This window comes from Arvicanthis niloticus, chromosome 23, assembly GCF_011762505.2.
Source record: "Arvicanthis niloticus isolate mArvNil1 chromosome 23, mArvNil1.pat.X, whole genome shotgun sequence".
Taxonomy (NCBI): Eukaryota; Metazoa; Chordata; class Mammalia; order Rodentia; family Muridae; genus Arvicanthis; species Arvicanthis niloticus.
The window spans coordinates 41,139,000-41,166,478 of NC_133430.1; the positions used below are offsets into that span (position 1 = coordinate 41,139,000).

At 37.4% G+C, this 27,479-nt stretch overlaps 1 protein-coding gene across 1 annotated transcript in view; it reads left to right on the forward strand.

Moving 5' to 3' along the window:
* Kcnh5 (potassium voltage-gated channel subfamily H member 5) overlaps positions 1 to 27,479 on the forward strand; it is a 285,334-nt gene that overhangs the window by 220,825 nt on the left and 37,030 nt on the right. Inside the window, exon 10 of the mRNA XM_076921998.1 lies at positions 3,916 to 4,112. Coding sequence (XP_076778113.1) covers positions 3,916 to 4,112 — 197 coding nt within the window. The remainder of the gene's footprint in view (positions 1 to 3,915; positions 4,113 to 27,479) is intronic.

Consider the following 27,479-nt stretch of genomic DNA (forward strand, 5'->3'; position numbering starts at 1 on the left):
GTTTTGTGAAAACTTTGATGAGGGAGTAGAATTACCCAGATTTATTAATTTTATTATATTTTCTCATATTTTTGCAGAAGTAGGGAACAAAATTTGTCACGAGTTATTACTCTTGTTTCTTATTGTTTTTTCTGCATTATAGATATTTTCCTTCATAATTCCAAAATGCTAAGTGTTTTTAGAATAATCCCGAAGGGCAATGTTAAAGCTCTTACCTAGCATGCTTGAGGCCCTGAGGTGGATCCTTAAATTTGAAAAGAAAAAAAAAAGATCAATTTAAAAACTTCAAAGTAGAACTAAGTTAAGATTTTAATTTTTTCAGCTAGGTAAAATAAAATGACTAATTAATATTTGAATGCCCACATAATTCACAACTATTTGTTTTGGTAAGAGAAAATTGTACTCATTTATTGAATATCTTTAAATTCCTGAGTCTCAACTACCAATCAATAAATATTTATTGACTAGTTTGAGGACAATATTAGATTTATCCACATTTGTTAATTCTGTTAAAGTTCTCTAATGTTTTTATATTTGTACATGCTTCAAAATTTTACTGTCTATCTATGAATTAGTTTTCTATTTATTTGCTCTTTTTAATAAAGGTTATATAGATTCATTGTATAAAATATTGTGAAAATAATGACATAAAGAAAAACATGATAAACATATTATTTAAAACATTTATTTTTATTATTGAATTGCATTTTGTTTTAGTTGCTCTTTTCATCCCTTCTCTAAATTTGTTTTGACCGACAATTTAATGCTAGTATAATTGACTACATATCATAACATAATTGCACATTGCACTTTGATTCTGTCATGAAAACTTTCTTTAAAATGTACATTTTCTGTCAATATTTTTAGTTTTTGTGCCTTAGTTTTATTTTATAGACTTTGTTATGGATGTTAGAGGCAGTTCCTGCTTGTGCTGATTTAGTAAAATGAGTTCTCCTTCAAGATCCATGACCATATTAATTCCAGGTAGTTAACTTGGCTTCAAGTGCCAGAGATGATTTTCCTTTTGATGAAGAGGCCAGAGTCCAATTACAGAACTGTTGGTTGCTACCAAGATAAATGTGCCACTATTGTACCCTTTGCATTATTATTGTGACATGTTGGACATTGCTGTAGTTTCTGTACATTATAGGTACACAGGACTATTTGTTACTACCATCCCTTGTATCTTGCTTGGCACTGTCTAGTGCTATGAAAATAAGCCCTGGCCTCACTAACCAAAGTGAAAAAAGAAATAGATAACCCAAAGCAACAATCAGAAATGAACAGGAAAATAACACAATAGATATCAAAGACATCCGGAATGTCTTAAGGAAATATTTTAAAAGTTCATACTCCATAAAATTTGGAAAGTTTAAAAGAAACAAATGAATTTCTAGATTCATTCGTGTAATTATTTAATCATTTTTGGTCTATAAGATTTACAGTTTGTATGTTATTTGTAAAAACTGATTGAAGTTTTTATTTATTGATATTTTACATAAATTTTTGTAATTTCTTTTGGTTTTGCATGTATGGTATTTATTTTTAACTGCCAGGCTGTGACTGATAACGCTACCCTGTGCGTTACTTGTGATGGTTGTAATATTTTTATAAATTCCTAGAACTGGGACTACTTAGTTAAATACATTAACTAATATCATAGTGCCTGAAAATCAGATAGTGGATCACAGTAGAAATGATATTATAATTGATAATTTGAGAAAGTGTAGCAGAAATGAATCAGAAATAAAAGTAAACTTTTTCCATCTCTTTAAGGAAAAATAAGAGTCTAATAACAGTATAGAATATGTTTCTATATTAGAGTTTTTAAAACCCACAAAAATCTAGAAGTGTATCAAAAGAACCTTCTTAGAAACTTACATTTTCAGGACCAGAGACTGTGCTATTATCACTGTTATTGATATCTTCTCTTTACAAACAATGCACGTACATTTAAAAGAAAACTATGCATTGACCCTATAGTTCTGAGGGAAACTATCACACTAGTGCATTTGCTTCTAAGCTTTATATACAGGTATGGGTGATAAGGTACGAGGAGTGTATGGTCCATAAAATGTAATTCACTATGTGTATCATTTGATATTTTGATTTTATAATTTTATGTAATATGAGCATTTCTGTATGTCATTTCATATAATCTATGTTACTTAGTGGCTACCTAGTGTTTCATAATTTATTTATCCCATGAATTTTATCTTACTACACTTCATTGGACTATAATAAATATTAGTTTATATTATATTATATACTAATATAATAAATATTAGTTCTGTGAGCATTTTCACAAGTAAATTTAGCACTTCTGACTATGCAGTTAGAGGAAACACTTTTAATTGAAATTTCTATCTTAAAGAGAATGCCACATAAAGATTTCCTGTAGGATGTGGGGTTATTGTAAGTTTCTGTCATTAGCATCCCCAGACCATCATAATGCTGTATCCCTTGACCACTTAGCTCTTTGGTTTCTCATGGTGTTTCCTTGGATGATTGTTTCTATCAGACAACTGAGTCATTAAATAGTGACATCAACTGCAAGGATATTTTAGTGGATTGAAAAACAAATGGATTGTTGAAAATGAATTAAGTACCTATCATGTTTATTTTATGCCAATCATGTGATCTGCATGGTGATGTGAGCACCTTCCTAATAACTTGCATGGTTTCTGCATCTTCCATAGTGTGCCTGACCATTAGGGTTGGGCTAAGAGCTACCCAACCGCCCATTTGGACAAAGAATCTGTGATGTTCACAGTCAACTTTTTTTTGTTTCTTTCTTTTATTTCTCTGGTTACTTCCACTTTCCTTTCTAATGGTGTTTGTCCTTTGGGTCTTTATGGAACACTTCTTCTTTCCCCTCTTCTGATTTTAATCTGTAGGATTTAAGTAGGTATTTGTTCCTGTGTGTGATTAGAATGCACAGAGAACGTATCATGCATGGAACGCCTCTAGGAGAGCTTATCCCATCAGAGTACATTCCTCCTGTCTTTTCCATTTTAACACATATTGGCAGAAAAAGAACAAAGAGAGCAGATGGCTGAACTTTAAAAGCCAGAGGGCTCATAGGGAACCTTACTAAGCAGAAGGGCCTTTGAGGGGTATTGACATTTGACATTTCCTCAAGCCCTTTGTAAAACTAGGCACTTCTGATTTGGAATGGTGGATGTTGTCAGGAATCAGCTGCTGCTGCTGCTGCTGCTGCTGCTGCTGCTGAAGCTAGTAGGTCATCCTGCAATTCTAGAATCTTAAAGATGCATCTGCATTTGACTCTAGCATGTGGCTCTGATTCTGTGGAATTACAAGTGTGTAGCCCTCTCCGTCTCCCACAGATCAGTTTCTCGCACTCAGGAATCATGGTTGGGGTGCTCTGGAGCTAGACCCGAGACCTTGTCAGGTTTAATTATGTAGAAAGAGAAGGGCATGCCTTGAGGACAGAGACATAACATACTTTAGTGTGCTTAAAGAGTAATTCTTAGTTACTGAATAATTCTATTAATGTGTATTGCATCTATTTTAGATTTATAAAAGCTATATAACAACAGCTTCTTGGATATTACATTTTGTTTTGTTGTCAATTTTTTTTCTAGAAAGTGTGAGAAAAAAGAAGCTACTTTTGCTCTTTCTAATCAGAATGGGAAAAGTGATGTGGCTAAGGTTATTGACAGTATTTATTAAAGTGAGAGTAGTGGCTACTCCAATGGATGCCATTTATTTCCCCAACACTAGGTTTTCATGAGCACCTAAAACCTGGGGATATCCTCACAATAAAAAGGTGCTCTGCAATGTTCTGTATATACAGAGGAATTCGTGCTTTGAATGATATAAATGAACACTATCTAATAAACAAAAGAACATTTCTGAGTGTGGTAGAAACTGTTGTCTTGTCCTGCTTTCCAGGGAAAGGTGACGTGTTTGGAGACATCTTCTGGAAGGAAACCACTCTTGCTCATGCGTGTGCCAATGTCCGGGCCCTGACTTACTGTGACCTGCACATCATCAAGCGAGAAGCCTTGCTCAAGGTCCTTGACTTCTATACAGCATTTGCAAACTCATTTTCCAGGAACCTCACTCTCACTTGCAATCTGAGGAAGAGGGTATGTTGCATTTTCTTTCTCTTATGAGTATCCAGGGGGCTAGCAGGCTATGTTCTATCAGCCAAGAATGGAAAGAGAGTGGGGTCAACCAGGCAAAGAGCCAGAGAGTCCTTCTTCCATGTCCTTTATATAGGCTGCCACCAAAATGTGTAGTCCAGATTTAAGGTGGATCTCACCTCAAAAAATCCAGATATTGGGCAGATCATCCCACTTCAAATAATTCAATCAAGAAAAACAAAACAAAACAACAACAAAAACTAAAACCTTCATAGGTGTATGCAGCCCTTAGGATTTTAGTTAAAGCCAGATGTACTCAAGTTGACAACCAAAGATAGCAACCACATATGGTTAGTTCCTGGAGTTTGTGACAGTGATCTAAAAAGAGACAGCAGCAACTTTCTTTTGTGGTGTGGATGTCTCTAAAGTTGGAAAGGTTGATCAAGCTGGCTACCTAATTTTTATTCCTGTGCTCTTTTAGTCTTTCTTCTCATCTCATAATCAATTTACAAAGCTTCCTTTTCAATAGGTCTTTCAAAGAACACCATCAGAAGACTGAATGAGACACACTGAATACCCTGTACATAGATATAGGGTTCCTTTACTCTGGAGATGTTGCAAAATGAATTTTTATCACCATTTGTTTCTTTATTGATGAGTGTGACATAAAGTTAATTTGCATAAAGAAACCTCCAGTTTCTAATTTATAGGTCATTGGGCATTGGCTACAATTCTTTTATGGCTAAGAATGAAATACATATTTGGATAACTGGACTTAATGAACTTCACATAAAATGATTGCCTGTCTATAGTTAAGTATTTTGGGATAATGAATCCTCTTTTCTATAGCCTCTTAAATAAAACCTTTCTTGTAGTTAACATGAATGCAAACAAGACAGTCAAGAGCGAAATTAATGTCTACATTATAGCAATGTAGAAACAAACAGAATTAAATCAATGTGCTAAATACTCAGGGTCCAAGAGAAGGCTAGGCTGCCAGGAATGGGAACACTGCTGAGTTTTCAAACATTTTATCTGTACTAGAGCTAGTTTTAGTTCATATGTTTGTTAACAATTTATCATTAAATATCCAGAACCTATGAGACAAATAGACATCTGTAGATAAGAGAGATTAAACACTGACTCCCTGTGCTCGGGAAGCTTCAAATACATATAGCGTGAAATGCTAGTAATCAGACATTAGCCAGTGATGGATAAGAGAGAGGGCCCCAATATGAACCAAGTATAAAGTATTCTTGCTTGCTGTTAGGTACTCCATAGTTCTTGTGTTCATACTCTGCCTTCTGCTGTAAGGTCTCCATCTACAAACAGCTACTGGAAGCTCTTTTATTCATACCAACTCAAAATGGATCAGATTTGGCATTTTCCCCCATTCTGTAAGGTGTCCTAAGCCATTATCTATCATTTTACATTTTGCAGAATACATACTGTCATTGTACTTTCCAAAACAGATTGTTTGCATCAAATCTCACTTTATATTTATGACATTTTGATACAAGATGTGGAGTTATTTCTTCCTCCAGCCATGTGAAGAAATCAGGCCAGCAGATTAATATTAAATAACCAATTGTCCTAGTTAGGGCTACTATCGCTGTGATGAAACACTATGACCAAAAGCAAGCTGAGGAGGAAAGGGTTTATTTGGCTTACACTTCCACACTGTAGTCCAAAAATGAAAGAAGTCAGGACAAAGACCTCAAGCATGGCAGGTACCTGGAGACAGTAGCTGATGCAGAAACCATCGGGGTATGCTACTTACTGGCTTTCTCCTCAAGACTCACTCGTCTTGCTTTGTTATAGAACCCAGGACCTCCAACCCAGGGATGGCACTACCCACAGTAGGCTAGACCCTTCCTAATAAATTATTAATTAAAAATTACCCTATAGCTGAGGATTATAAAGGCATTATTTTTCAGTTGGTGCTCCCTTATGTTAAATGACAGCTTGTGTCAAGTTGACATAAAAACTAGCTAGCACACAAACTGATATGGTTGCAAGCCAAAGTCTCAAGAAGGAATAACTGAAAGAGATTACACACAGAATATACATTTCTTCAAAATTATTCAATCATAAATCTCTGCTTTCTCTTTTTTCTCTTGTACACTCCTGTGCATGTGTTTGTACAATATAGGTACATCACACATAAACAGACACACACACACACACACACACACACACACACACACACACTATACTTTGCTTGTTATTACAGCTGACAGCTTATATAGTTTTGGCTCTCCCAGGTTTTTTTTTTTTTAAATAAGCCAGTAGACTGAGAACTCTTGTTTGTTTTATTTTTTAAATCAGCATCTAGTGACTATAAGCTTGTGTCTAAGGGTTCTAGTGTGCTATAAGTTACAGCAAATGGTTTTTCCCTTTCCACATCTATTATACCTGTATCATTTTTAATTTGTTTTCATAATCCCGTTGTTTTGTTCTTAATAAATTGTTTAGTCACTTGGCAAACTGTGAGAACAAAATGTGTTTCCAGTCGCTGCCACTTCATTCTCAGCCAAAGGAAATGTGACAGAGAACTGTGAAAAAGTATTTGAGTATCTCCCAACGATTAGTAATACTAACTACTATTTAAACAGCCAATTTCATATGTGTGGGCCTAATTTATTTTATATATGATAATATTATTAATGTCGGTGTCTCACAAACAAGGCAGAATGGTCTCCATTTCAACTATAAGAAGAAGGTTCTGAGAGGGAGATTTACACCTGCCAAATAATTTGTGTGGGTCAAGGTCTAGATATTAAACATTCTTTGATTTTATGAACTCTCACAGTAGCTGCCAAGCTTTTTCACAAATGTCTTTCCCAGACATGTGCCCCACAATTTGTAGGATTCTCATCTGTGCATTTACTTTATTCCCCATTGATTTACTAAGTGAATGAATAAAGTTTTTCTTGCTGATATTGTAAGGATAGTAATGATAAACAGTTGTCACTTACTTATGTAACCAAGAACATATTCTTGGTGAGGTATGGATCTCATAGTGCCCATGGCCATTGAGTAAGAATATAATTCTACTAGGTGGGACATCAGAGTTTGAACCCAAGTTCTCAGCCATAGTAAAGTACAGCTTTGGCCAGTGTATACACGTATACATCAGCTCACTGGAGATGTTGCAGAGCGTGTGGTTTGCCATGGCTATACTAGAGAGGAACTCCGTGATGCTCAGGTTGCTTCCCTTTATCTCCTACCATACACACAAGGTCCCCCTTAACAGAATATTAAGCCTTAGAGTCTTCTATTTAAAAATTTCTTCTGAAAAACATTTTGGTAATTTTATCCAACAATTAGATCTTAGATTAGCAAACTTTTTGAATCAAGGATTAGACAGTAAAAACTTTAGGGTTATGGACCTCAGCTATTCAACTTCACCACGGTAATTCAAGAGCGACTTCCTACACTAGTCAACCATAACAGAATATAACCAGGAACTTCAGGATGTTTTGTATAATAATCTTATTAAATACCAGGAACACAGATAGGGTAAAAATAATTGTCATTTTACTCACAAGAAGGTAGAGGTTCTGAGATTGGGATATAGAATTCCAAAGACTGACTGGATTAAATAATACACATATACATATATGTGTATATATATGTATATAAGTATATATATATGTATATAGACTGTGTGTGTAAAATCAAATTACTTTAGCAGATAATAAAAGTAGTAAAACAATTGCTTCTAAAATTTCTGCATAAGCAGATGAAACAATCAAAAAAAGCAAAGCATGTTTATTACTTTTGACCTAACAGACTGTGACCTAAATGGAATAAATTAATGAACCTTGGCATCTTGGTATTAGAAACCTGAGATTCTTTTACTGGTAACCTGTAGACTTTGATAACAAAAGTCCTCAATTTTATTTGTTTTGGGATAAGTTCCATCTCGTAGAGTCAGCCTTAAATCCAATCAGATATTGGTTGGCTATTCCCACAATATTTGCTCCTCAAGCATAGATATTACATAGATATTTTCAGAATTTGTCATGTATGCTTAAGACATCCCAAAGTGCTGCTTTGGGACTATTTTATTTTATGCACTTAGAGCAACCATCCCGAGAAGGGCCCACAGGTTTCAGCGGACAGCAAGAGAGTCAGCTTCTTGTGTAGAACTCAGAATCTAAATGGAGTTGCACAAAGGACCTTGGTTGTGTTTTCTGTGATGAGAACACACTTTTGTGGTTTATTGAGTTTAGACATGGATAGAAAAGGTATCAGAGAGAAGCAGGGTTGAAATGTTTGCTGCGTTTATTTATGTATCTATCTGTTTAACCAATTCAAGATGCTATTTCTGGAGATGGTGGGAGAGTGAGTATGTATTGAATTCAGAACCACCTGCAGGTCTGAGTCAAAGGAGATAATTGCTCTGCTCCATGTGGGCGATAGATTCCAGAAGATTCCCACTGGACTCTTAAGTTAATTGAATTTCTGATCATCCTGTCTAGCTGTTATTCAGTAGTGTTAATCATTTACATAGAGGCAGATAGAACCCAGTAGAAAATATGGTTGTTCTTTGACAGAGTTGCTTAAATAGTTAAACTGGGGGCTTAGACTTCAGAAGATGCCTATGATCTAATCAGTGGTCCTTTTCTGTGCCTAAATTGTTTATTCAAATAATGTGATTTATGTAAAGAGTGTGACTTTTATTTTGTGGAATTTTGGTATAGGCCAGTCAGAAGATGCCTACATGAGCTTCCCAGACACTGAAACCCTGGTGAATTTCATGGCTGACAACATCTCACATCCACTTCCGCAGCTCTTGCTGGAAGAGTTAGAGAGAGGATGCTGGGTGTTCTTGCAGAGCTTGCCCAAACTCTCCCACACACTGCTTGCTTTGGCAGGCTTGTTTTGTATGCTCAGGCTTCAGTAGTTCATGATATCAGTTGTAACTCTGTGCTATTTTGTGACTTCTAGTCAGTCTTCCAAACTAAGGATCGTCTTGAGGAACAACAATGCACCATTTATAATGGTTAATATGAAATCTGTATTCTCAGAGTCCCTCAGATCTGCAGATACATTGGTAATTTTATTGGAACCCTTTTCTATTAAAAAAGAAAGATGAAGCCCACAGACATTCAATTTTATGAGTATAAGAAAATGGGCCATTTAAAAATTTGTAGGTATATTTGTACATGAGGCTGTCAAGAGAATTTCATTTCCTTGGAGCTTAAAATAAATGTTACATTAGCACTTACGGCTACATTAAGCATGGCTGAGATTGTGAATTATTTCTGAATATTTTCTTCACTTTCAAGATAGCAGGAACATATTTCCCTCCAGAGTAGCTACTTAAATAAGAAGAGTGAGAGGTTTTATTTGCTATTTTCTGTACATAGTCTGACGAGATGCTCTGTTGAAGTGTGGCACAGAACGCATTGGTTGACTCCATCAGTATCCAATACAGTTCCTCCTAATTACTATGGGGTCTCTGAGGGAGAGGCCCAGTGTCTGCTGCTCAGGGTCCCACAGGATAGAGATCATCACAGATTCAGGAAGTGCTATGACAGAAAACACACAGGTTTAAAAGAACACCAGGGCGATGAGTCTTGTTTGTCTCAGGAGAGGAATCAGGGGGAGTCTAGAAGGATGATGGCCACATTGGGTTAAGGATTTCATTAAAAAAAAAACATAAAGATTATCGACAATAAGCAAAGATTTTTGTAAGTTAACTATTTTAATTTATTTCATTAAATTATAATATTGGAAGATTATAAAATTTGATGCTTGATTGTGTTCAGCTTGAAATAAAAAGAAAAATGGATAGCATGATCACATGCGATTCAGAAATTGATTTCAGTGTGTTGCACACTGCTTCTGAACAAATGAACAGAAAACCCCAAACAAGCAAGCAAGCAAGCAAACACACAGAACATGATATTTGTTGTGAGCATGTGCAAACAGAATTCCAACCTATGCGTGATCCAGCACTGATCGTGGATGTTGGCACCTGTCACCTGTTTTACAAATAATTAGCAAAAGTGTGTGCCTTTTATATTAACACCATTTAAGAAGTGCCATGGCATATGAAAAAATATCACCAGCAATGTTGTACCAGTTCTTCTCTTTGTTATCATGTCAGTACTGTAGAAGCCGCTCTTAGAAGCTGGTCTGGTTACTCCATCATTTAGAATAAATGTATAGAATGAGAAGTGCCTATTGGGCATGAGACATTATTTATTAACCTTTTACATTAAAAGTTATGAAAATACAGACAAATGTATCACCAAAGAGGAGAATCACAAGTACTAGAAACAATGATGAGAAGCAGGGAGATCTGTGCTTGTGTAGGACTGAATGGCCCTAAAATTTGCTCAGCTGGTGGCAGTAAAGCGTATGGAGTTGTGTAGGGAATGGCTTTTTTGTTGGGGCTGAGAACCGAGATTATGATCCAACCAATTCCAAAAACCGCAAAGGAAAATATTGTGAACTAAATTATGATAAGAAAGAAACTAACTCAAATTAACTAATGTTAATGGAAGCCAAAAGCATATTCCAAATGGAGGCTTCCTGTTTTACTTCCTTGTGGGGATTATATTTACGGATACAAACTCCTTCATGGCTCTAGATCAATGGTTTGCAACCTCTCTAATGCTATGACCCTTTAATATAGCTCCTCATGTTGTGGTGACACCCAACCATAAAATTCTTTTACTGCTGCTACCTAACCATAATTTTCCTACTGTTATAAGTTGATGTAAATATCTGATATGTAGGCTATCTGATTAACAACCCCCAAATGGGTCGACGACCACAGGTTGAGAACCACTGCCCTAGATTAAGAGCAATGGCCAATACTTTTTCGTCTGTTGTAGCTTTACTGAATTTGTTGGCTATTATCAAGATTCTAAACTAAGTGGCACTGGAGAAAATATATCTAACCTTTCTATAATCATTGACTGACAGCTGTCCTTCAGTTGTATTATCAAAGCAGCAGCTCCCTTGCATGCCTGAGAGTAATTGTGGTCCATGCTTTTCTGTATTGTGTGCACTCGATAGCATTTCACTCAGGGCTAATTTAGCATCTGGTGTCAATGTTAATTTAATGCTCATGTTCACATACGTCTCATATGTCTCACATATGTTCCAATATTTAGCTACTACCACAGAAAACTAATCCGTGGCTTAAACTATGGAAACTAATTTGTTCATACTTACAGAGGCTAGCATTACAGAGCTAAAGATAAGGGCCATTCCTGTAGGGAACACCTTCTCATTATAGGCTCACATGGCCTTTCAGCCACTGCTCTGCATGGAGGGAGTGAGCAAGGACACGTTCTGGTATCCCTTTTTATAAACTTGCTAATTACCCTTGACATTATTATGGCGCATGTCACTTTACTTCACAGAAGCCCTTTTTTTTAAATAAAGCTTGAGCCCTACTAAAAGTTACAGTTTTAATGTATACATTTCAGAAGGGTGTCAATAATTGAGCTATACTCACCAAGGCTTATTTATTATTAAGTTCAACATGGAAAAATAATTGAACCTATGACTTACAGCCGAGTGGAACCAAATCACTCCAGTTTTGAATAGTTTTCATAACTTCTGAGTTGTTGCTTGACCATGCAGTGGTTGATGAAGACTCATTGACCAAGGTCTTCTGAGGAACACAACTAACAGAACAGATGCTTAATTATAAAAGGTGGAGGTATTAAATTGGCCTACATGAGTGGAGAATGGCCATCTGCATGCTAGAGAAACAGAAAATCTGGTATCTACTCAGCCCAAAAAAACTGGAAATGCCAGAACAAGGGAGACCAATGACACAGTCCCTATTTGAGAATGATGGCCTAAAAGCACCGTGCAGTGTAGCTGATGTATTGAAGGGTTCACAGGCTGTGGAGATGGGGTTTGAGGTCCCAGGCAGGGACAGCAACACCAGATGCACTTGCTTAGTGGGATGAAGCTTGTACACAATGGATAGGTCTTTATTTTTCACTTTTCTTCTCTCCAGTCCCCAGCCTATTAGACATGGCTGAGCACATTCAAGGAAGGCTTTTTAAACTTCAGCCACTGTCCCACATGACGATCATCATTTGGAAATGCTCTCACAGACAGGCTGAACTCTACTAAATACTTAGGCATGCATTCCTTAATCCAAGCAAGGTGATAGCCAAGATTAACTTACATACTGGGTGCCTGGCAGTGCATGCTTGTAATTCTAGCAATTAAGAGACCAAGAAAGGAGAATTGTGGTGAGATGGCTCAGAGTTTAATTGCCCCACTTAGGATGTTTCTGGTTTTTTTTCTATTTCTTAGGTATCTTTCATAACTTAGTAATAAATGCTATAATCACTTTAAAAAAAGAAAGAAGGGTTCTGAGTTCAGGGCTAGTCCGTGCTACACAACCACACCCTATTTCCACCAGGAAGAAAAAAGAGAAAGAACAGGAGGAGAGGAGAAGAAGAGATGAAGGAGAAAGTTAACCACAACAGAAGGATTCTCATTAAAAGATAGAGAAATGTCCCCAAAGAATCATCTGGTAAAACTTTGTAAAGCATTGGAACAGATGAAGCGGTCCTTATGAAATCCCTGTTGCCCAGAAAGCCAGAGGTTACCACACAGGGTACTGCAGTTCTTGAATCTAGTTTACCGGAAGTTAGTTGGCAGGTTCATGGAGGAAGCAAAGTACCCACCAACCCTGCATTTTGTTTTGCCCAGAGGAGGAAGCAGTGATTTCGCTGTGTGCTAGCACTGGTGTAAGCTTGGAATTCAGTAGCTGCTTTTCCTCCCAGGATGCGTGCTTGTCATGGTGATTCTTCACTTCTGTGAGTTGCATTTCAGTGGTCTTGTGAGTGAAAACGTGCTAGAATTGGTTACCATACCTCCCTAAACTACTTGCTTCGTATATGTAGCTTGTGTCTACATGGATTGCAGAAGTGCATGTCAGCCAGCATCTTTGGGGAAATGGCATGAGATGTAACAATGGGAGTTTCAGCTGCTGTCCTTTCCTTCCCCTTCCCAAGCTCACCCCATGACAGCTAAACAACATGTGACAGGTCCCCTACCCCAGAGACCCACTGATTTCTAGCTGATGAGAAAAGATCACTAAAACACTGGAACAAAAGATAATGCATCTCCCATAAAAGTCTAGACTATGTATTAAATGACACCTATGTCTATTTGTCTCATAGAGCTGATAGTGACAATTTGTTTTCCCATCTATATTGTGATCTTCCAGCCAAACAATGAACTCCTATTTTTTATTGCCAAAGACCAGAATAGCATCTTCTGTATCGTGGAATATATAAGTAGATGCATAAAATATGAGCCTGGCATTCTCCTGAGCACAGTCTTTACTTCAACGAAGAGAATAATGACTGGCCTCTAAAAGCACGCATGTGCACAACACCCTTGACAACTCTGGCAAAGAGCCGTATAGAATAGAATGATGAAAATGACCATTACTAATTGGTGTTAAATCACAATTAGAGTTAACTTCCAGCTGTTCCTTCTAATTGACTGTGCCTGCAGATTCTGCACAATCCTGCTGGCCTGGTGCTTTGGGGAGGGTGCAAGCAGCTTCTGTATTAGTGAATTAGGATCCCTGGTACTCAGCTGGGATTGTGAAGCAGTGCCTGCCTCTGGGGATTTGGCATGGAAGCCTCTTGGAAGAGAGAGCAGTTTTCGCCCAGTTGCCTCTCAGTAAGTTAAGCGGCACACAACTCTGAGCAGAGTATACTTAATAGCTACCTTTACCTCAGTTGGTCATCAGGATTGCACATTCACTCTGAGCTCTGCTTCTCGGTCATGATCCATAAAAACAGTCACCTTTGGAATGATGAATCTTAATGCCTTCCAGTTTACACCGAGGCATTACCCATTTGTACTCGAAATCAGTCTTGTAAGATGTGAGCTGGGAGAGAAAGACCTGCTGGTGCCTAGATTTTCTACCTTCACGTTGGCTCTCATTTCAGCAATGGGGGTTACAGAGGCAACTTCAGCAATTCTAGAAGTCTGTCATGTGCATTTAGATGAAGCAGAGACCTAATTATGGAATCTTTTGAGTCCTTAAGCTGTTTCTATTCAGGGCTCTCTGTTGGTCTGCTTGCAGACAGAATGAAGACTTTTCCACATTTAGTTGCCAGGACAAAGGTTGACAGATCTTTCACCCTTCAGTACGCCTCCAGAGCAGTTATTTAAGGACCAAGTTTCTCTAATTCTAAAGGAAGAGATGGATTCAGTAATTTACCATACTTTTCATTTCTAAAGTTCCTTCCATTTATTAATCCCCGCCACAATTAACACCAATGAGTGGGTCTCTGGTAGAATGATGGCTCGTCAGACCATCTTTATTTAAAAGGAAGTAGTTCTTATGACTGCAAACACGAGGTTTGTCTGAATGCTAAGGCTGCAGTGTGTTCAGTATTCTTCTTCCCTTGGTACTTTTAAGGATTCATTTGCTTTGGGATACATACGTGTTCCCCATTGGAGCAGCTGTTTATTTTTCCATGTCATTCTGGAACAACAATAAAAAGGCTAATGAATATTCTGTGTGAGTACATCATACAGTATAAGTACACATACAGTCTTGAGTTTGAATCTTTCTTTAGGGGTTCACATTTTAATATATTTTAAGACATAGTTCATCTGTGGGTTCTTTGCTCTTTTCCTCTACCTCCAAACAGTAGCTAATATTCCACGACATGGTTTGTCATTTTAGAGACTAATTTTCTTTGCTTTGTAAACAGACTCAACAGACCCTTTTGGTTCTCTCCTCAGAGGCATCTGAGTGAAGGTAGTTCAACAAACATGAACTTGAAAGGCTTCCAGGCTGCCGCTGAGCACGGCCATAAAGGCTTCTCAGGGCACATATTTTTAGAAGCATTATTCAGAGGAGAGTTTTCAAATGTTTGTAGTAAATCTAATGAGATTGTCACCCATGATGAGCAATATAAGTACTATATTTATTATACTTATGATGTAATAGTATATTGCATGTTTATATATAATAGCATATTGCATGTTTATATATAATAGCATATTGCATGTTTATATATAATAGTATATTGCATATGCATGTTTATGGACTACTAAGGTGTTTAAAAGACACATTTTACAAGTGAGGAAACAGAAAGCTTTATTGTGGTTAGAATGAATTTCTAATAGCTGACTATTCTGGACAAAAATAGCATCCAGGTTCAGAGCCTGCCCTTTTCCTCCCACCTGGGAGGTGTATTTTGGAGATTTTGGCATTCTACCAAAGCAACCTTTCCCCAAAGGTATCAAATCAAGCGGTTCTGCTAAATAGCCGGAGACACTTAGATGACCCAAGAAAGTCACAGTAATTTCTTGTGGAGAAAGTCATTCATTTTCTGTGTCTTCACTCTACACCCTGTTACAGTCGATTTGCTGGGTGCTTTTTAAAGTTGACGTTTGCTTTCACTTGGGTTTCTTCTGTGCCTACAGTTTTGCCCTCAGGAGAGTGATGCTATCTGCAAGAGTTCAGCAGAGGCACGGCCTCTTAGGAAATACTCAGTTTGAAATGGGAACTTCAGAGGAAAAAAAATCAGCTGCTAATTATACGCATAGGAGCCAGTCTCCCCTAAGTGCAGCACACACTGGGAATGTAAAGCATTGGACCCTGACCAGAACTTGTTTCCTTTTCAACAGTGTCTTTGTGGTTACTGTAGGAATGATTGCATATGGAATCACCACTCAGGTATAATGAATAGTTAATATGCATTATGGATCCTTTGAAAGGCAGTTCCCTATGACCCAAAGCTGTAAACCCCATCTAGAGCAAAAGAATGCCATCATTGGTGCGTGAAGTTCAGATACCAGAATGTTTTGAGAGGTCCGTTCAGTTGTGTGGAGTAAGCTTCTATTCAGCAGAGGGTCTGTGGCAGTAGGAACTGAGGAGGGATCCAGCCTGGTGCACTAAGGACTCTATCAGTGGAGACTGACTAACAGATTATTTGTAACAACATTCCATGCCTAGGTCACCCAGTTGAATGCCTTGATACTGTGATCTCCTGTGCAGATTGTTGGGGGTGGGGATGGAGCAAAGGAATGTGTCTTTAAGGAGCTTGTCATCTTTCTCCTAATGTGGCCCCTATTGATTTGGTGGTTTTGCAAAGTGTTTCTCTAATCCATTCATTCTAGTACATTTCTTAAGAGGAATAGTTTGTTTATTTGTTTGCCTGTTTGTTTAGTCTTTCTCTTTTGTCTTTAAAATTTGAACCAATTCTATGGCAGTTAGAGGCAGTAATGAAGCATAAGAAAATCTGTTAGAGGAAAAAAACCAAGATAATGATAAGCATCATTTATATCAATTTATTTGGGCTCGAGCTCCCCCTCCTCCCCAGGACTCAGCTGTGGCCTCACTCCTGTTTCCTCCCATGTCCAGTTGGACATGGCCTTTCCTTTTCCAAACTCCCACACAAGCAGCCATTACCTGCACTCAGTGTCTTCTGTGCGCTGTTTCTAAGGGTCAAGTGATGTACTGAACGGATGCTCTGTCTCTAGAAACCCACTGCAGAGTTCTCACACTGGTATCCCTCTTACCCTCTGCATCTTACTCCTCTTTGCACTCCAGTGGCATCATTATTAAAATGAATAACAGTGTTGCTGGGTTCATTCATATGCTGCAGTATGGGCCACTTCTCTCTCTGGTGTTTGCATTTAATACCCATAAGAGAATAAGTATTGAGATGAAGGTACCAGAAAGAAAAGAGAATGGATTGGATTGGCCCCTCGGCTTTCTCGTCATCCTCCTCTTCTCTCCTGCTCTTTCTTTTGCTATTCCTGTTACCTTTTCTCACCTTCAGTCTTTCTTCTTCATGGTGCTATTGTGGACAAAACCTACGACCTTTGATTTTGTTAATTCTGAAAAATACTAAGAGGGTTGTGAATGTATCTTTAATAAGAATATGCAGTTATTACCTTTTGGGAAAAGAGAAAATCATTTGAAAATTAGAAACAAACAAAAAAATACATACTTGACCTGAGAATGAATGTTATGAGCAAATACACATTAATTGGCTAAAACTTCTTAAATAGTGAAAGAACATCACTGTATTTGAGATTCTTTAGGAAGCATCTGAATACTTTCTCTCCCTGAGATTGGACTTGTAATTTGGGGAGAATCTTTAGTTGTTTGTTTGCAAGGAAAAAAATGGAAGATTCTCAGCAGATGGCTCCTTCCCATTTAAACTTCTGTGAACATGAGTGGTGGACCAGGGCTTCCTTTCAAATTTAAAAATAAAGCAATCTTGATTACACACACAGTCACAGAATAAAAGGAGTAACCTTTCCTTTTCTCATAAGGTTTTTGTATGCAGTGCTGAGATGCACCAAAAATCAGAAATGTCGAAGTTCTGAGTTTTCAAAAAGAATGTTTCCTTCTGTGAATACAGGCAGCGTCAACTGCCATGTGCAAAGCTCCACACATGCAGCAGAGCTTCTGCCAGCACTAACTTCTTAATCCAGTTGGGGGACACAGATGAAATGACTTAGGGTCAGGCAAGTTTCTATCTTGGAATGTTTGACTCATGAAGTGCAATGCTCCAGTGTCGGCTAGTAGACCAAGTTCCTTGTTTTGTTTTGCTGCTGAAACTGACATCAGCATCAGCTAATTTTAGCTTGACCAAAAGGTTAGGTCACCCTCAAGATGTAGGTTCTCAACTCATCCTCAACTGGTTATGTGACATTATTTGCTGAAATGCTGTCTTTATCTCCATGTCTCTATGGCTGTAGAAACCAGGACTGCATGAATGTACTTCTCTCAGTGGGAGACAGTAGTAAAACCCACTGGGAAAATGCTTTGCCAATATGTGCTTAATATTCCTGGTATATTTTATAAACTAAATGTTAATTTTGCCTTTCACTTCCAGTCTCACATAAAATTTTAATTGCATTTCTATTTCTATTTTATTTTATCTTATTTTATTTTATTCTAAGTCTTGCAGTGCTCAACCTTCAAGCTGCATGCTCAGCCCCCATCTACATTTTTAGAAGTAAAATAGCAACCACTTGCTTTCATAAAATTTAAATTTTACTTATTCTTAATTATGTAGTGTTTTTGAAAAACCTACATTTTAAAAATACCATTTATTTCCGTTCATCTGCTTATAGAAGAACATAAAACAGATGCTACTGGTGTGTTTAAAAAAGAGAGAGAGAGAGAGAAATCTTGCTTTAACAATTTCATTCTACTGTGTTAATTTGCCAAAGAAAATGTAAAGTAATATCTTCATAAAAAATATTTCCTGCAAGGAAAAGTTACTCCTTCTATGCATGTTTGACATTTCAGAGTAAAGGTAAAATTCATTTTTAATGAAAAAGATTCCATGGGGTTATTAATTAAAAAGAAACACAGGGAAAGAAAACTGTCATTTTAAAAGAGCAGCTCATGAATTAGAGGATGTTGACAGTGAGAAGTTTAGCTTAGAGCAGTCCTCCCCAGGATCCTGCCTGACCTCTTAGTGGAAGTGCCTCCACCTTGCCCTTGCCCAGCCCTAAGTCACCATGGAGACATAAGATGCCATTGCCCCAAGCCTTGTTCAATTTAGAGAGTTCTTCAAGCTTATTGCTGTGTGACCACGCCCTTAAAGAAAACTTGTACCAAAGGATCAACTTGAAGGCAAAGACTGTGAACAGTGTAACAACAGACACTAGAGTAGTGAGTTTCTGTTTCTTACTTCTTTTCCTTTGTGAGATTATGACATAGTTGTTTAACAATTTTCCTCTTCTCATTCCTCCCTCCAAACACTCCCACAAACTCCTCCCTGCCTTCAGATTCATGCCTTTTCCCCTCATTAATAGCTATTATGTGCATATATGCATGTAGATATCCATGTATCTCTAAACATAACCTATTACTTTTCAATTTGTTTTTAGACATGGTCATTGGTACTGGACAAAAACTTGGTGTGCTCTTCCACGAGGAGAACAATTTCTTAGGCTCTCAGTATTTCTCATGTGCCTAGTTCTTTGTGTAGGGTTGAGGCTTTGTTGATGCTCCCTTGTCTACTTGTGTAGGGTTGAGGCTTTGTGGATGCTCCCTTGTCCTCTTGGGTGCCTTCATTGCAGACGTCCTGTCCTTGTTCAGCTCACGTTTGGACAGTCAAGTTGATGAGACTTCATGGGTGTGGTTTCTGACATTATTAGGAGACACCATCTCAGGGCAAACTTTCCTGTTCCTTGGGGTCTTACAATCTTTCTGCCCTCTCTTCTGCAATGTTCCCTTAGTAGTAGTTATTTTATATTTTATTGTTAAAGAAGAGCAATGTCAACTGAATGAATATGAGTATATTCTATTTCCAAGAGGACCGAGAAGAGCTCTTACATGGGTTCATATTCCTGTAGCATAAATAATATTTATATGCAAATGCTAAAGGATTAACAGTTATTTGATTTGTTGGAGGAGGAGCTAGCGCTACAAAATACGCAGTAGAGTTAAGATCAGAGAAAGCAGTGGTGTAAAATTTCTCTTAGATTTCTTCACATGTCCTTTTCTGCTCCTAGAGTCTTACCTCTGTCCCAGCACCCTCACAGGTTGGAAGAGCTTAGAAATAGCTTTTCTTGATGCTAGCAAGATGGTTTAGTGAGCACTTGCATGTGCTGTGCAAGTCTGGTGACCCAAGTTCAATCTCAGAGCCCCATATAAAGGTGAAAGGAAAGGAGAAGTTCCATGAAGCTGTGCCTTGCACACCGCCTCATACACTTATAATATAATACTAATAAATGATAACAGTAGATACTATCTCCTCACTGCCATTTTTTAGGTAGTTGTACATGTTTGAAGTGTTCAAGACGTAGAAACCCCATGTCCATCCCATATTGGGAATCACTTGAAATAAAAAAAAAAATGATTTTTTTCTACTGATAAAGCTGGTTGGATGACCTGGCTGCAGAGCCATTCCAAGTGATCTTCTCAGTGTTTTGTCTGTGAACTAGCAGACTTGCCTTGCAGGCGGTCTGTCTAGGTAAGGGCTCAGGAAGTAGTTGCATTAAAATGCATATTTCTGCAAGCAGTTCTGCTTCAAAAGTGGCGAGGGAGTATCCAGGCTGTTTGTTCTAGCTTCCTTACTCAGAAAGATTACCTTTTTCCTAGGGAGAAAATAGTTACAATCTGAGAAAAATGAATATATAAGAAGTACAGAATATTTATTCTAATGAGCATAAAGGGTATTAAGGCAGTTTTAACATTTAACATATAGGTATAATATGTATAATATATAAATATTACATAATATGTACAGTACTCATATGTTTTAGAACATTCAACATGTATAAATATTTTTAAATGCATTTTTATTCTTTAAGGATTTCATATATTGTGTTTTGAAGATTTTCAACCCCTCCTTATTTCCTTTCAGATCAACTTCTACTCCCTACTACTCATTTTTTTAACCCATTAGTGCTGTTTATATATTCCTAGACAAATAGTCATGTACTGGCACTTGTTAGACCCACTCAGGGCCACATGCTTAACGAAAAGCAACCCTATCAGTGGCTATCAATTACCAATATTCCAGCAGCTGATAGTGGGATTTTTGTGCACAAGTCAAATCCTTGAGAGTGACCAAGAGCAGTGGCAATTGCCAGCTGTATTTGTGATCTCTGAGGTCTCTCTTGCCAACAACTTGGATAAAAGTAACTCATTCTTGTCATTGGTCTTTTAATGTGTCGGGCCCTGGAATGTAGTAGGAGTGTTGTTGTCCCATTAGAGGCTCTTTTTATGTATGAATATATTTATGTCTTAGAAAGTTTCAGCAGTAATAGTTTGTAATGCGTCTTTTTCAGGTGTTATCCCTCCCAGTATTCATATTCCCTTTTCTATTCTGCTCTTTCATTTCTCTGTCCATTTGGCTCTTTCTGTCCTGTTACTCTCCCCTAAACCTTTACATCCAATGTTCTATCTTCCTTTTCTTGATAACGCATGGCATTTATTAATTTCTTGAACCTATGGGTAAGGAGAAACACAGATTCAAGCTAACACCCACAAACAAGGGGGAAGAGTCTCCTTTTGTCTTTATGGGTCACGCTAACATCCACAAACAAGGGGGAAGAGTCTCCTTTTGTCTTTATGGGTCACCTCACTCAGAATGATTATTTCTAGTCCTTTTCACTTACCTGTGACTTTCATATTTTTTCTTAACACTTGAATAATATTTATTAAATTGTGTAAATGTACCACTTTTCTGTTATCCATTCATCTATTGAGTTTATTTCTATTTCCTGGCTACTGTTAACAGAGCAACAATGAACTTTGATGGGCAAATGTTTATGTAGTAGGATGCAGAGTCTTTTAGGCACACATGAAGAGTGATATAGCTAGATCACGTGGTGGAGCTATTTCTAGCTATTTAAGGAACCTTCACACTGATTTCCATAGTGCCCACACCGATTTTCACTCCCAGTAGCAGTGAATAAGTGTTCCCTTTCTCTATACCCATGCCAGCATTTGTCATCTTTTTTTAAATCTTACTTCACCTATCCCTGGACTCCTAGTACCTCATTTGAACAGGAACATTGAATTAGCACACATCTTTGAAATCATAAATAAATGTATGTCATATATACCTATATATATGATCTATCATACATATTAATTTACACATTTAAAGACTACCGAGTCCCAGTGGAAGATTCCTAGCTAAATGATAACGGCCTAAAGGATTATGGGTAATCTGGATGAGAAACTATAAAGCCCTTTGACTTGATGGGAGACAGGTTAGATCAAGCCACAGAGGAACATGACACTCATGCATGGCCCATCTCTTTGGATGTTGTTTAAGTCAGATTTTGGGATTCGTACAAAATATACCTTGCATATATTCATGCCGTGTGATTCATATACATAGAGTGATTGAAAAGCTTAGCCCAAGAGTCCACCAAGTCCCCTAGGATAATACAGAGGATTATGGTCAGCTTCTGTTACCCCATGTATTTCACAAAGAGGAAACAGAAAAGGTGATTCATCTACAAGGCAAGTGATTTAAATTATGAATACTTTTCTGACAGATGGCAGACATCTACTGTTTCTCACCTAGGAAGTCCTAGTCCTTATAATTTGAATACATTTTGAGGGTGTCTCCCAGTGTTCTTATGTCTGTACCTCGATCCTTACTGCAGTGATGTTGGGTAATAGGGACTGTGTAAAGTGGGGTGTGGGGGTTGTTAGGCCATTGAAGTTGTGTCTTCTAAATGATTGATTAATGATTTTTATAGGAGCCCAGCAATCCTCTGGCTACGTTATCCTCTCACATGCTTGCATTACTGTATTTCTATCTGCTCTGAGGTCTTCTTCAGAGTCCACCCATTCTGGTGCCATGGTCTTAAAGTTCTCAACTATGAGCTCCTAAACGTCTATCCTTCAAAAAGTTAACTTGTTTCAGGTAGTTTTGTTATAATAATAGAAAATGGTTAATTCACATGGGAAGCAGTCTTTTTTTTTTTTTTTTTTTTTTTTTTCTTGTTTGTTTGTTTCCCCTCTCTGATAAATTACCCTGGCCCTTGCTCCTAGTTGTGTTTCATTTTCCCTACAAAATTTTATCCTGGAGTCTTTCTGCTCCATGACCTCTAGTCAAAATCCCCTCAATGAGGTATTTGAAAATGAATATAGTCTATGAAAGTTTTAAGTTGTGAATGGCATAGCTCTTCCACTTATGTTAAGGTCAGAGCGTTTGAACACTTTATACTATACGAAGAATTCTAAGGGAATGTTGCCTGTGTTGGAAGAGATTCTTCATTTGATGCTGATTTTACTTAAGCTTGCCTTTTCTATCATGACCACCTGCTGTTGTGAAGGGAGAAGGCTATTTTACAGAAGCTCTGTGCTGTTGCTCTGTCTAGGATATTACAATACTGACCATAGGGGTCTGGTGACTTCTCCAGACTCTATCTGTTCCATGAGTCGGTGATACATAAACAAACCCAGTACCAGCCACTGGATTTATTTGTTCCACAAGGTAACTTCTGAGCTTGAGAAGCCTGGAGATGTGACTTTCAGTATGGATGGTGATTTATGCAATGTAAATTTGTCCTACAGAGAAGGGGGTGTTAGAGAGCCTACCCTGCTGGACTTCAGGTCAAAACAAAATACACTGGGTAGTGTTAGTCTCAATGGAAGAAGTCTTGTCTCCTTTACAACCCCGTGTTACTTTCCTCAGCCACTTCCTTCATCCCTTTATTACTCTGCCTGCCTGAAAGTCTTCTGGCTGAGCTGTTCTGAAAGCTATACTGTTTCATTTGATTCTTTTTATTAAGGGCTCTTAGTCTATAATTCTTGGCAATAGGCACATGGTTCAGAAGACATTTCTTGCCATTTTAGCTATTACAAATCAAAGAGGTTTTCCCTGGAGCCCTTTGAATGATGTGTTTGCTGAGTGAATAATCATAGCTTCTGATCACAGTGTAGCATTTAGTGTCAGATGCTATGACAGCTTTCATTTGGCTGCTCTACCTCTTATTTTGAAATATACAAATGCAAGTAATTTTAGTCATCTTTCTATTACTGTAACAAAAATACTTGAGATAAATAAATTATAAAAAAATGTCTATTTGGATTCACAGTTCTGGATTTTGTATTCACAATCAAGAGAACTTGTTCGTTTAGAGTTGTATTTGGGAAGCTGAATGGTGAGGCTGGGGAGCTCATGGTAGAGCAAATGCTTATTTCATGATCTAAGAAGGAGGATGGAGCAGAGAATGGGCCAGGGTCCCATAATCCTCTTAGGCACACAACCAGTTAAGAGATCATACAGTAGACCTGATTCCTAAATGTTTCTTCCCTGTAGCTGCCCTAGGGATCAAGACTTTAACATGTTGACATTTGGGATGCATATCTCCTAAACAATGACAAATGTCTAACTTCTTTCTTAAAGTCATGGTCAAAGGATGAGAAGTTCTCTACTTCACTGTTTATTATCTCAAATTATAATAGATGCTCATTATTTTTTCTTAGTTAAGTTGAAGTGAGAAAGTTCATTGGGCAATATTCCGAGGCCATAAGTAGTTATGAAAATAATTGGTTTAAAATTAGAAAACTATGTTCTAACATGATACCATTTCTTAACAGCTTTCTCACTTTAAGTGGCCAACTTACCTTGTACCTCATATGATCATCTTTAAAATGGGAATGGTTATAATTGTCAACACTTGTAAAGCTCCTTTACTTCATGTAGGCTTCATTCAGATTTCATAAATAAGGAAATCAAGAGCAAGAGAAGCTAACTCACACACTAGGATCTCTCAATATTAAGTTGTGAATACTAGATTCCCGGAACCTAAGCAAGTCTTGAGACAATTTGCTGCATATTACTATATACAAATATGCCTTATGGCCTCATAGAATTACTGAAAGAACTAAATGATGCTGAAGCTACAGAATTATAAAAATATATCAATAGTTATACATTAGCACTATATATAATAGTAACATTAATGAGGCAGGATTGACTTACCCAACGATCCCACCAATATTCACTGTTTTCCTTTAGTTCTCTGAAATTATAAGATCTTAAACAAAATAGAGGTTAAAGAAATTAAAATGCATATAGTCTGAATGGAAATCCCAACTTTGAATTGGTTTATTTCTCATGTTTACTAACGATTACAACTCAGAACCACATTCTTTTGGCTCATTTATTGGATGGAGCCTGTCCTGGGAAACTCCTACCTAGCTCCTCAGCTTCCTGTTCCATGCCAAGATGAATTTCCTTTTCAAAACCCTTCTCATGAAGCTGCTCTGGATGAGCATGATGTTTGGTAGAGCAGATAGCAGTCTACTGATGCTCTGTGGATGCAGGGACTGATGAAGCAAAGAATCTGTGGTACTTGTGGGAATATATATATATATATATCCATATATATTTATTGCATATATGTATCACAATATATGCATATATGAATGTATGTATATATTATGTATGCATGTATGTACAACACACATCTATGTAGAATATAATATATGTGTGTATATTTATATTGAAGTTCTCTGGATGATTATTATATGCATATGTAGTCATTGCTGAAAATCACTGTTCCAAATGATCACAGGTGACTAGCACAAGAGGTGTTGTCACAGAATCACTTTATAAATTAAGAGGTCTCTTTGTATTTTCATGAAAATTTAACTGAATTCTTTTTATTTGCTTCTTATTTGGTACTTTTACTTATTAAAAATATAAGTGTGTCAGTATAGTTTATTATGTTTTAATAAAATCTGGAGAAAATTAAGATTTTATAACTATTAAGATCAGTGGACTCACATTATGCCGAGTGGAACTTCTACTCTTTGTAGTTCAGGTGCTCGCTTCCCTAAAGCTTCCAGATGATATGGGCTATCTTTATGTCAACATTTTCCTCATGCAATTTAATTTAATTTAATTTAATTTAATTTACTCAGTCCATTACAGAATATAGTACTGATCCATCCTGTAACTCAAAACTCATTGAAGGTCACAGATACTCAGCATATTCCTAAGGCTGTGACCTGATATGTGGCCAAAGTAGAGCTTGAACTTCTTGAAGACCAGAGGTCCTATTTGTAACACGTTGTCTTCAGATGTGGAAGACTTACATGTGATTCTGGCAGAACTCAATTTACAGAGCTGGCCACTTGAAACACAGTGCCATGCTTTCTTTCTAAAGGTATTTATTAAGGTACAAAAGTAGATGCTAGAGTAACATCTGCAGCAAAAAAACTGTGTCACCGTGTACATATAGAGAACGAGGACTAGATAGAAAATGGAATTGGTGGAAAATATTTTCACCTCTACTGAGCAATAAAAGCACTACATACTCAGGAAATATTCTAAATGGAAATCATTTCAGTTACTGTTTGGTCTCCTTTCTAAATTTTTTTCTATATTTTAATTAAAATATTATTTCATTATTTCCCTGTTCTCTTTCCTCTCTAAAACCCTTCTTATGTTTTCCTCCTGTCTCCCTCTTGAATTGATGCCCTCTTCCTTTGATGATTATTGTTCATACACAGACACACATACACACGCATGTACACACACATGTGCCTGTTGTGTCTGTTTTCTTTGTGTAATTTCAAGGTAGACAACTTTATATAGGCCAGCCAGTTAGGGGGCTGCTCTTTGGGACAGGTGAATTCTTGCTCTCTCATCAGTCATTAATACCTGTAGTTCTCTGTCTAGGGGTGAGATTTTTTTTCCTGTTCTATCATCTAGGGATAGAACTTTGTTTCTACTAATATTGCCTTTGTTCAAGTCTTGTTTAGGCAGTATCCTTTTTAAAATAAAATTTTAATTAGCATACATTTATTATACGTGATACATGTACATGGATTTTATCAGGGAAAGTGTATAATGTTCTTTAAGCATACTTCCCCCATGCCACCCTTTCCACTAAATTTTTATCTCCCTGTCCTTTCTCACAAATCCCTTTTACTTCAGTCCTCTTTGTTCCCAAAGGCAGTTTAACTTCTTCTTTCATGCAATATAAACTCACATGATTGTATGTACCCATATAAATTCTAGAATACTGACCACCTTTCTGTACATTATCAATGAACTTGGAAAGAAACCAAGAGCCTAAGATGCCGTGAAAGACACAAAACCATTTACAACCTAAAAATCCAGATAAGTCTTTCTTGATTTAAGCAACTGTTGTCTTGGTCTGTTCAGTTCATTAGGAGCAGGTGCTGCAGAGTGTTCTATGACATAGCTTTATGGAGGCAGCCTCATGCAGCAGCATTAAAATCTTCCCATCTCTACTTCCACGAGCTCTTTGAGCACAGGTTCTTTTATCCTAATTTAGCCTATTGATAAAGTGAGAAGCTCTTATAATGTCAGTCATCTTGTCATCTGAGAGTATAGTACAGTCTTTCAGATCTCCTACATCGGAAGCATCAAGTGCCTGACAGTGTTCTTAAGCAATAGGTTATGGGCTTCTTTATCAATACCCTTGTTCTTCTGGGAAACCTCTCTTAGAAGTCCCCCCCCCCCCAACACACACACAGTGATCCATGCAGTTTGAAATCATGGTGCTTGACTTTCAAAATGTAAGATGAATAGACTTGGGAGGCTGGAGAGATGACCCAGTGGTTAAGAGTACTTGCTACTATTGTAGAGGACCCAGGTTTAGATACCATAGTGGTGTGGCAGCTCACAGTCATTCTAAACTCCAGCTGTAGGTGATCTGGTGGCCTCTTCTGACCTAAATAAGTGCCCTGTACTCATGTGGTACACACACATACATGCAGACAAAAACACTTGTATATCTCAAATAAAATAAATCTAAAGGGTAAGATGGAAGGGCTAGGAAAATGACTCAGCAGTCAAAACTTCACAAGTGCATCCAGAAGTTAAATCCCCACAGCAAGCTAAGTAATAAAACCAGCCATTGAGG